The sequence below is a fragment of the Balaenoptera borealis genome, assembly GCF_965194805.1.
Source record: "Balaenoptera borealis genome assembly, chromosome: 4".
Lineage (NCBI taxonomy): Eukaryota > Metazoa > Chordata > Mammalia > Artiodactyla > Balaenopteridae > Balaenoptera > Balaenoptera borealis.
Genome location: NC_138861.1, coordinates 3,876,900 through 3,888,962, shown reverse-complemented (window position 1 = coordinate 3,888,962; position 12,063 = coordinate 3,876,900). Strand labels below are relative to the sequence as shown.

General features: G+C 36.1%; 1 protein-coding gene across 20 annotated transcripts in view; it reads right to left on the bottom strand.

Annotated features, from left to right (window-relative positions):
- RAPGEF2 (Rap guanine nucleotide exchange factor 2) overlaps positions 1–12,063 on the bottom strand; it is a 251,541-nt gene that overhangs the window by 23,381 nt on the left and 216,097 nt on the right. For all 20 annotated transcript variants that reach the window (XM_082391303.1, XM_082391287.1, XM_082391286.1 and 17 more), the window contains 6 exons: positions 8,620–8,772; positions 8,188–8,352; positions 5,735–5,842; positions 5,439–5,642; positions 5,230–5,338; positions 4,503–4,749 (listed from right to left, as the gene is read on the bottom strand). In XM_082391303.1, coding sequence (XP_082247429.1) covers positions 4,503–4,749; positions 5,230–5,338; positions 5,439–5,642; positions 5,735–5,842; positions 8,188–8,352; positions 8,620–8,772 — 986 coding nt within the window. The remainder of the gene's footprint in view (positions 1–4,502; positions 4,750–5,229; positions 5,339–5,438; positions 5,643–5,734; positions 5,843–8,187; positions 8,353–8,619; positions 8,773–12,063) is intronic.

The following is a 12,063-nucleotide window of genomic DNA, read 5'->3' as shown; positions in this document are numbered from 1 at the left end:
AGCTTAAGACAAATCATAACAAATATTAGTAGTTTCTCAGTACAGACATATATTCAAGAAAAGATAAGCCCTAGTTAGTCATGGAAATAGAGTTAAGAAAAAGCACATTTTTAAAAAAGCATTTAGTCACTCAAATGATGACTTTTGCCTCAGAACGGTAAGTTGTTTTATAATCTTAAAGAAATGAAGAAATTGAGTAAAAAATGAATAGAGAAAAAAAAATCCAAACTGTCCCAACTTCATTCTCCAGTGTTTCAGAGAAATAAATGAGATCACAATGGAGTCAAATGTAAAGAAAGCTTGACACAGACATTATTTCCTAATTATACAGAGCATAAAAAAGCAGTGGTGCGTGGTGACATTTCTTGGCATCAAAAAAGAGGCAACGGAAATCCAATGACTCACTTTCACTTTGAACTCTCTACTCAACATTTCTAGTTCTACGTTTAAGCTCCCAGAGAAATACTACTTACTATGGATAGCTACAAACTCATTTCCATTTATAAAAGCCTGGGGACAACTCTTGAAACATGATTTAATAATACATAACATTATTTCTAGATTTGAAGGGCCAACTGTTTCTAAAACATCAGAATAAAACAATAAGCACAAACAAATACAAAATAAGTAGAACACAAGCAAATGGTTATAGCTCTGACCAATTTCTATAAATACCTTGAAACAAGGAGAAAGAAGATCATACTAAGGTTGGGATACAAACCAAGGTGCCATAAAATTAAGACACTTAGCATCAATTAGGCTTTCAGACATGACAGCTTGATCAAAATAACTACCATTTTTAATGGCTGTGCAAAGAAAAAAAAAATCTAGCAGCATTCTTCCTCTTTATTTGGGAGGGAAATGGAAATTACAGAGGCAAATAAGCAAGTACAAGACCAAAGATGATTTTAGTGTAAATTCTTCAAACTTCATAGGTAAATATGATCCAGTGAGCCCACTCCTGGGCATATATCTGGAGAAAACACTAATTTGAAAAGATACACACACTTCAATGTTCATAGCAGCACTATTTACAATAGCCAGATGTGGAAGCAACCTAAGTGTCCATCAACAGATGAACGGATAAAGAAGATGTGGTATATATATACAATGGAATACTACTCAGCTATAAAAAGGAATGAAATAATGCCATTTGCATCAACACAGATGGACCTAGAGATTACCATACTAAGTGAAGTAAGTCAGAGAACAACAAATATCTATGATATCGCTTACATGTGGAATATTAAAAAATGGTACAAATGAACTTATTTACAAAACAGAAATAAACTCACAGACATAGAAAACAAACTTATGGTTACCAAAGGGGAAGGTGGAGAGGGATACACATTAGGAGTTTGGGATTAACATATACACACTACTATATATAAAATAGATAACCAACAAGGCTGCTTAGCCTGGGGAACTGTACTCAATATCTCGTAATAACCTATATGGGAAAAGAATCTAAAAAGTATGTATATATAAAACTGAGTCACTTTGCTGTACACCTGAAACTAACGCAACATTGTAAATCAACTCTATTGCGATAAAAGTTAAAAAAAGATTCAAAGGTAAGTCCACAACAAAATTAAATTTCCATTGAAGTGCATAGAGGCATGTATATACAGACCAAAAGGATTCATGTTCTATGCAACATTAAAACCTTCACATTATTAGTGGAATTTTATTTTTCAACCATATAAAGCAGGCTTTACTGCCAAAAATATTACATGTCATACGTACATGAGACAACTGCTCTGGACTCAGACCAAAGACAGAGCCAACTGGGCCTTTGCTGGTACAGACGCTACCAATACTGGTACACTCCAGGGATCCCCCAACGAGCAGCCTTCTTCAGAGCTGTTTCTCTGCAACGTTTCAATACCAAGCGTGATGATCTAACGCTCTACTATCAACTGTATCTCTGCCGTCCACAGATGCAGGGTTACTCTTGGACTGAAACTACTTTGTTATTAAAGGCTTAGTTCAGAAAGGTCCACCTCTGAGCACATTCTCTTGTTGCTGGACCTCTAGAACTCTCTCATTGCTACTGAGAGTTTTTGACCTTGGTTAACTTTATACGTAGTCTGTTGGTTTATTCTCTCTTTCCTCAGGGTTCTGCAGTCTTTCTCCACTCACCCGACAAACAGACCTGAGCTTTACCAGCCTCCTGCCCACCCACCCCATACTCACATCACTCTACCGGGCCTATCCTTGTCAGGCTGCCACCATACAACATCTTAGCTTCTGTGATACTGATAATGTTTGAGAGAGAAAAAAAAAAAACTGTATCTGGAAGATTCATCTGGGACTTCTCTGATGGTCCAGTGGTTAAGAATCCACCTTCCAATGCAGGGGATGTGGGTTCGATCCCTGGTAGGGGAACTAAGATCCCACGTGCCGCGGGGCAACTAAACCTGCACGCCACAACTAGAGAGAAGCCCGTGTGCCACAACTACTGAGCCCGCGTGCTCTAGAGCCTGCGCACCGCAACTACTGAGCCTGCGCGCCACAACTACTGAGCCCGCGCACCACAACTACTGAGCCTGCACGCCACAACTACTGAGCCCGCATGCCACAACTAAAGAGAAGCCCGCAACGAAGAGCCCACATGCCGCAATGAAGACCGGCGCAGCCAAAAAATAAAAAACAAATTTAAAAATTAAAAAATATAAAGTACTAGAAGATTTATCTGCTTGACTACTTTGGTAGCTTTGTCAAAAAAAAAAAAATCTTTCTAAACATATGCTTATTTCTAGGAGAGAAAAGTTTTAGTAGTAACTAGTATTAAATAAAGTCTATCATACCAATATAATAGATCCTACAGTTTACTGAGCCTTCTTTTAAATATAACTATTCTTTTTATTTCATTTCAATTATATTACATATATGGATTATTTCAAATAATTTTCATAATAATATTTAATATTTCATAAATATCTCATAAAACGATTTAAATGAGTCATATATGTTCTTCAATGCAAATTATTTAAGATGTTTCCTCAGTGCTTTAAAAATCATCACGTCTAATTATTATCCTTTTTTCTTTTCCCTTTTCTAGCTTTTGAATATCTTTCTAAATACACAGAATAACATTATACATAGTATTCTCATCCTGTGTCCTTCGCCAACACCCTGTACTGGGGATGGATTACGTCCCAGCTCTTACATGTCACGTTTCTATTAATACTCGGCAGGGTCACGCTGACTTGTGTTAGATTGTTTTAAAGGTTCATATTTAACTCATGGTCAACTGACTCTAAGATTTTTTTTTGTTATTGTTCTGCTAATAATGCTACATTGAAGTAACTGAAGTTAACTTTTCTTATCTACTTAAAAATGAGTTTTTCATCAAGAAGGGTCACTTAAAAAATCGATTCCTATTTTCTATAATGCCAGCAGGCCTAATCCACTGTCTCTTAGAAACTTACTTGGTATAAACATACTCTCGAGTCTATAAATATAGCCATTTTACTCACTGCTTATCCTCAGGACTCTGCTGTAGCATCTTTTCTAGCTGATATGAAACCACCAATCATTATAGTTTAATGGGGAAAACACAAGTTTGACACTCGACCCATTAACAGCACATCCTAGAGACCATATCTCTCTAATCTTTGGATGAAAATTTTATCTGAAGTGGAATTAAAAAAAAGAAATGCCCGATACACTCTTGAATGCTTATATGTACTTCTCCTCTGTAGGACCCATTAGATTATCAAAGAAAGAAAATAACCTTTATGTTTTCAAGTTATCTCTTACACCTCTGTAGTTTGAGGAATCAATAATAAATGAATTTGGGGCACCCGTGTAATTTAATACTTTAAAGAATTTTGATGGTAACTGGGTTTTATAGAACACCCACAGACCCAGAAGGAGCTGAAATGAAGACAAAAGCAAGCAGACAAGCAAAGCTAAAAAAGTGCGACACCTGCAACTTTGTCTGGTTTGAGCTCCTGGCGTAAGTAAACAGCTAAGAAGAGATTCAAGAATACACCTGACATTCTGACTGCAGAGCCCACTGGGAGGAAGGAAAGGAGTTCTGAGCTTGGTTGGTGATGTCTTGGCAACAGTTAAATAACTGAAAACAGGAGAGAGAGGAAACAAGAGAATGGCAAGCGTGAACGGAAGCAACTGGGAGCAGCAATGACTTGGTTGGCAAACAGCAGATGCTGATGGCGGAGCAGACACCCAGAAACAAAGAAACAGGAGCAGAAGTGACGCCACACCATGGGGGAGACAGGAGCAAACACACATTCTTGCCTTTTGAAAGTCCAAATGAGAAACAAAATATTTCAATGGAGATCGGAGTGGGCAAGTAAGTGGCAAAAATGGGATTAAAACAAACTTAATTGTTCAATATTGCTTCTAAGAGAGCTCAGCCATAAAAGCTTGAAAACATTTTTTACACTCATGTGCAAACACTAGTTACATCACTACCTTTGCATGTCATTTTAACACAATAATATAATGCACAGAAAACTTATACAGACACTTACTTATATGGTTTTTGTGGCAAGATACTAATCCGAGTCTTGTCCAGTATCTTTTTTAGCTTGTTCCTTCCCCCAACAGTGTTGGCTTTACTTTTCTTATTTACTTTTTCAAGTCCTATCACCTGTTCTACGTCTACAGCGAGATCTGGAATGGAGTAGCGACTGGCCTTTTTGATGTCTCCAATTTTAGGGAGGTGAGGAGCACCATTTCTCTTCTCTTCTGACAATCTTGTTAGAAGTTCTTTAAATACTAAAAAGGAAACAAACACCGCAAAACGCCCATTATAAGAAATCTGAACAATTCAAAGGCAACTGTAGGACTTGGAAATAGATAATAAGTACAGACTTCGGCTATCAAAACGGTAATCTTGTAGAAAAACAATACTCCAATGAACAAATGACACCAAGAATCTGTTTTTGTATGTTTTCTGTCACTTCTACTCAGATTAAGTTAAAATAATACACTCTTTAAATGTATAGATGTTTAAAATATTTATCAATATAAACATCGATAAAAATGGTCCTCAATCAAAACCCAGATTTTGATTCAGATCTAATTATACACTTACATAATTAATTCTCTATCTATGCATTTTACTATAAATTTTCATTTCTTATGATGTTTGAATTATAAACATGACTTTTTTCATGATTAAGACCTAAATGCTAAAAAAAAAAAGACCAAAAAAAGGGAGAAAAATGCAAGTATGCAAAAATGTAAAACACTTACCAAATAAATTGGTTTTCACAGTGATAGATAAGTGTGTGTTATTTCTAAGAATTTCCATGGCTTTTGACAGCTGAATATTTTCAAAGTTTTGACCATTTACTTCTAATATCTAAAAATAAAGTTATAAAATTAATTTCAGTTTCCCAATTGACTGAAGGAGAAAAAGACACCAGTATTTACCCTTATGTTTGCATTTAGAAATACCATACCTGGTCCCCTCGTTTCAAGCCTGCCTCGGTTGCTTTGCTACCTGAATCTACACTGTCAACAAAGATTCCAAATCCTTTCTCTGAGCCTCCAAGTAAGATGAAAGGCAAGGGAGCTTCTCGGGATGGTTTTGTGAGTGTCATCAATCTTCTTTTTGCTTTAGCAGCACAAGCAATATTTAACAGCCTTAGATGTCCACCCATTTTCTACAAGAGTTCAAAAAGAGTGGTTTCAAAGATGGGCTGAATAAAATGAACTTAAAGCTGATGGTTTATTTTTAAAAAGTCACAAGTATTACCTCTCTTTCCAGATTATTTTCAAATTCTTCTAGAAATCGAGTCATCGCAGGATCCCCTTCAAAGTCATTGAAGTGATTATTCACCCACAATAATACTACCCGTGTAACCTGCAAAATCAATCATTTTTAATAGGTTTTCTTCTTTCTAGTGCTAAAAATTTACGATTAAAGTCATTTCAAAAAAGTTATCCAAGAAACAATTTACCTAATAACAATGAACAAGAAAAGTAACAACAAAACTCTCAGATTTCATTCATAAGAGGATGACCTTCTGAAAATATATATTAATACTTTGAATGTGAACTTTACGCTGTTTGGCCGAGAAGGGTTTTGAAACTGTGAAGGATGGTAACTAAGTTTTATCTTGCTTCATCTCAAAATATATTTGAAATAGGTCACAACAAAAACTATAATAAAATCAAAATAAACTAATACAAAAGAAGACAGAAACTTTTAACATCTACAATTCTGCAGGAAAAATGAGTAGCCTTTTCTTACCCTGCACACGTTTTCACTGAGCTTTATACAGAACAATACACACACTCACAGCTATGGAATATTAGCTTTGTACCAGCAAGAACTGTGTGACCTTCGTTAGACTGTAAGTTCCATGAGGACGACAACTTTATCTGTTATGTTCTAAGGGCATCCTTAATATTTATAACAACATCTAATTCTCAGTAAAATTTTACTATATGAAGTGAGTATAACTGCAACTTTAAATATAAAAGTACCTGTTTTATTTTATATGAGCTTAATGTTCTAAATCTTGAATAACAAGATCAAAGAAATTTTCCATAGCATTGTTTTCAAGCATTAACTAACCTCTTAAAGTGGGAAAATTAAGCATGCTATTCTAGCAGTAAAGAAACAGAGTAGACGGTACACAGTTAATCTTCAAACTGCAGTTAAAATACTGTTTATAGTCAGTACGCTGTGACAAATTATAGTATATAACCTGACTAATCACTCAGGAGTCAACTCTTGATATTTATATTAATTTTTTGTCATTTCTTTCCACTAATGACCATTTTTCACGTTTAGGAAACCCAGATGATCATCTCCCCTGAAACTATATCCTTAACACCTGACGTTTTCATAAAATTAAAATTTTGTAGCTGACAAGCCCACTTTAAAGTCTACTAGCCATATTCCAGGTTAGAAAAACGAGATTCATAAATCATAAACTGAATACTACCGACTACCACCACGATACCTTTAAGATGCGCTAAGAGACTGCTGAAAGCCAGGTACTACACAGTTATTCATCTTCACAGCAACCCCAAAAGGAGGCTGATTACTGTTTTACAAGTAAAGAGATGAGTAGCAAGAGGATGAGATGACACAGAATGTAAATGCAGAGGCAATGCTAAGGCTAAGGACCTCGGCTGAGGTCTTCTATGCCTGTGACCCTCAGATTATGAAATGAAGAGCATTACTGTCCCAACGACTGCTCTAGGGCCTCGGGCGAGTCAGCGGCAGGGCCAGCGCTGGAGCTGGAGGCCTTTTGCTGCTAGCCCCCAGTTCTGGATTTGTACGCCCTGCCTCGCCCAAGTCGGCCTCATGGAAACCAGGCCGCCACGTGGAAGGAGAAATGAGTACAGGCCATGAGTAGCTCTCAAACCTCACAAGACTAGGTACTTTATCACCCACTCTGGCCTTGAGAAAGAGCTTGACTCAAGAGCTGCTGAGGAGGGTTTGTTCAGAATTACATGACTGGGGCCTACCTGCCCGCGATGGTTCTGAGGGGATGCTGCTCGGGTACCAACTGAAAAACTGTAACTCTTATGTGGTGTGCACTGGCCATCCACTGAACCAGAGGATGCAGATTCCCATGGAACCCAGGTGACTGGGGGCTGTGTTTTAACAGAATTTGCAACAGAACTAAAGTTTAAACATTTGCTGAGGGGAAAGGAATCCAGACGGTGGAGGAGAAGGACATGCAACTCACCTCCTCCCACAAATACATCAAAAATACATCCACATAGGGAACGATTCTCACAGAATACCTGCTGAAACATTTGCTGGCCTATGTACTGGCGTTTGCGTTAAAAAGAAAAAAATTTCTAGGGACTTCCCTGGCGGTCCAGTGGTTAAGACTCCGCACTTCCAATGCAGGGGGCATGGGTCTGATCCCTGGTCAGGGAACTGAGATCCCACATGCCACATGGTGTGGCCCAATAAATAAATAACCAAACAAATAAGTAAATTGCAAGCCCAAGAGGCAAGGCTTTTAAAACAAAAAAAAATACTAGGGCTGAACTTAGAAATCTATAACAAGAACTAGTATGTGTATCACCTTTTTTTTTTTTTTTTTTGGCTTAAGAAGTACATTCTCTTATTCCATCAAAATATTTTGAACATAAGTGGCATGACAAGTACACATTAAAGTCTCTTTAACTTTGTATCTGAATGTTTCATAGTTGAAAGGAAACTAAAACGCAACTTCCAACCTTATCCCTGAGGCTCGGGTCATTAAACCACTCCAACAACTTTTTGCCCACTTCCATCGGGCTGCAGAGGAAAGTCCTATAGGTCAACAGGAAGTCCTCTATGAACGTCGGATCCACCACCGAATGCTCTTCCACCAAATGCATCGTTAATCTCTCTGAGGTGCCCTGCAACAAATCAAAGGTGTCATCCGCATCCCGCATGAAAGGCATCTACATGGTACCTTGATTTCAAACCTTCAGCCTGAGATGAACTGGGCAGTAACATATGCAATAATGAATAACACTGCTGTTCTTCAGGAAACATGAAGATTTTTTACAATTGATAACATTTAAGAGAAGCTACGCCTAAAAATGGAGTGGGGGCGTTTTACACCGTGCTAACGGGTACTACCTAAACCCTCCTGCCACGGGGCAGAGGCGTGTTTGTCTCACCTTGATGACGATGTGTCCCTTCCTTGTTCCCGTTCGATCGAGCTCTCGGTGTTCCTTCACCATGACGATCTCTCCTTCCTCTTCAACTTTTTGCATGTTCTTTTCTACTTGGTTGAGGATACGGCAGTAATCTTGCTGGGCTATGCAGACAAACTGGAATAAAATGTAAGTCACATGCTAATGATAAAGTGCCTGCGAGAGACCGAGTAGCAGTGCTAATGATTCAGTGTTTTAATTATTTAACACTGACATTTTCCCATGTCTCTCCCATACTTTCTAAATGAGGGCAGTAATGAACCTTAATCGGACTTCTCTACTTTTTAATGTATTTCCTCCTTGGTCAAGAAAAGTTTCATTTTTAGAATATTTATATGTAGTTTATATTAAAAATCCTAACAATGAAAAATATCAGAAGATAAAATTAGAATAGTTCTTTCTCACCACTCCCACCCCCCAACCTGTGACACCTAGAAAATTCCGGGGGAGGAGAGCGGACTCTCAGGATAGATATTAAAAAGAAAAAAAAAAAAAAGATTGGCTACATGTACATGTATAACTGAATCACTTTGCTGGACACGGAAACTAACACAACGTTGTAAATCAACTATACTCCAATAAAAATTAAAAAAAAAAAAAAAGAGCACACACAACTGTGGGCAGAGCAGCAAAAAAGCTTTCAAGAGTCTATACAATACATGGTCGTTTAAGTATCTGTTAGAATTATGGCCCTAACAGAAAGGAAGAATATGAAAAGAATTCAGAATAGAATGACATAATAATGGATTGTAATCCACTCCATCAGAGCAGCTGCTGGGTGGTCTTTCTAGTTTAAGAATTGTAATGTGCAACCTGAATCCAGGGGACTGAGCTAAGTGACCACGACTTTTTTTAGATTGTGATTTTTTGCTATACTATCAGTGGGCAGGTACAAACCTGGGACTCTCTGGTGCTTAGGAAATCCTAGCGTGCTAATAAAATCACCATAAAATTGCTTTTCAGAAGAAATTCTCTTACCTGCCCCAACCCTTCCTCCCTGTGGCTTCTAGGCTCAGGTGAACTGATTCAAACCCCAGCTTTACTACCTCTCACTGTGGGATCCTGGGACAACCACTCGGTGGGCCTCATTTTACCATCTGAAAAGGGGAGATGACCCTAAGAGCACCAGCCTCACAGGATCCTTGTGGAGGCTGAGTGAGATAATCCAGGTAAAACTCCTGAACTGTGCGAGATACACAGTACACGCTCAATAAATTTTATTTATTATTTAAAAAATAGATATTAAAACATAATTATCATTTAGTGGGTTTTAAAAATTTGAAAAGATTTTGAGAGCAGCAATTTAAAAATAAAGATGATCTTAATAAAAGATATCAAAATTCAAAGATACCCAAGCAGTAGATATAACAAATTTGCTAATTATATTGATAAAAGAAATCATTTTAGAAAGTCTGTTCAAAAAAGGTCCACAAAACAAGCCACATATTTGTTAAGCTCAAATCATTATTCCTCATAACTGGGATGAAGGTTAATCCTTGCTCTTTTAAAGAAAAAGTTAACAAAAATATACACATCAAGCAATTACTCCTCCACGACCCCAAAGATAAAAAATTTCAGGGCTCAGGGCAAACCATTTAATTACATTTCTTAAGTAGTTTTAAAGAAAGTTAAGAATGAATTCTAGAAATCACTTATTACACAAATCAGCCAGAGGCCAGTGAGGAGGCAACAGTAGATTCGTAAATAAAAATTACTGTCTTCTCTGAATTTTGAATAATTTATTCTTATTTTAAAAATCTGTTACGAATGAAGAAAGGATGGGCATTTCTTTTTCTCCTTTAAGGTGAAAAGATGAAAAGAGGGAATGGTTAAATTATAATGTACATAAGATAAAAGATGCTACAGGCATCTAAAATCATATTTTCATAGGACGTTTAGACTTCTGGCTCAATATTCATGATAATACATTAATTTTTTTTAAAAAATTTAAAACCAAATATTGTAATAATGATTTTAATGACAATGATGACATTATTATTATCATCATGATATTGCAGTAGCTTTACAGGAACTTTCTCACTTTATCCTCCCAACCAGCCCATGAGGAAGGTACTACTATTATCCTCACTGTACAGATGAGGAAACAGCTGTGCCTTCAGGGTGCTAATGTAACCAATGTCTCATAAGTACATGCTTGCTAATTTAAAAAAATTATACATGCATATCGAAATCTTGGCATAACAAAAGGCTAATAATTATTATTTCTGAGCAATGCAATTTACAAGTCACTTTCATTGTTTAATATACTTTTCTATATTTTCCATACTTTCTGCATCATCAGTAAAGGTTTTTTACAGAAGTAGCAGCAGCAGTTCACACTCAAGAAAGAGCATTCTATGATATTAAGTTTCTTCCATCAAGTTGATTGATATCATCTCACTAATTTTTCTATTAAGAGTTTAGAATCAAAAAGTTAAAATTCAAAAAGCACAGGCTTTTGTTGTAAGCAATTATGGACAGTTTAATAAATTTTTTTAAATGCCAAAAAAACCCCTACAGACTCATATCCTTAACACTGACCATAGGTGTGTGTATGTTTAAAATCTGTGGTCCTTAGTTTCTTGCCTCAAAAATATTTTTAATTTTTTTCTTTTTACAGGGTAGCAAAATTGTTCCCTAGGTCTCCAAATAATTTTAGGTGTTCTTTCTTATACTCATTTTTAGAGAACATAATTATACCATTTATCTCCTAAAAAAGAAATATATCCCTGAGTTAAAACAAGTAAGTAGAGAGATAAAAAGAAAATGCTTTCTGAAGAGAAATGTACTAAAATTAATCTTCTTGACTAAGGACTTAAAGAAATTAGAATAAGTTTGATTGGAAATTCTTAGTGTCTAGACAGACATCTCTGGCATTTCTTCTGCAGCAAACTGAAATACCATTGAAAAAGGAAAAAAAAAAAGGACTCCCAAACTGAATTTCTAATATGGCCATACAGAACTGATATCTCAAGAGAAATAAATTTTACAAGAAAACATTTATTTTTTATTAGCAAATTTATTTTTGCTTTAAGAAGTTTTTAGGTATAACATGAAATTTATAGGAAAAATATAATTTTTAATTGGTATGATGAAGCCAGTTGAAAATTTGTGAGTTATACAAATAATTGTTTTAGTGAGGTTTTATACTTTCAGACAGGTGTTCACAGGTGAAAGTCCTGTATGATCTTGGCACTCTGATATGAAATAAAAATTCAAGCAAGATTTCATCTATAAAAGGGCAATGATTTCATTTCATTTCATTTATTACGTCACAGGATAATTTTCTTTTGGGCACATGACGTCACAACTTTTATTTAGTAAAAATATTAAACATGATAAAAGAATGAAGTAAAGTTAAACTTTTATCAACATATAAAACAGTCAGCTTTCACTATATCCATGCAA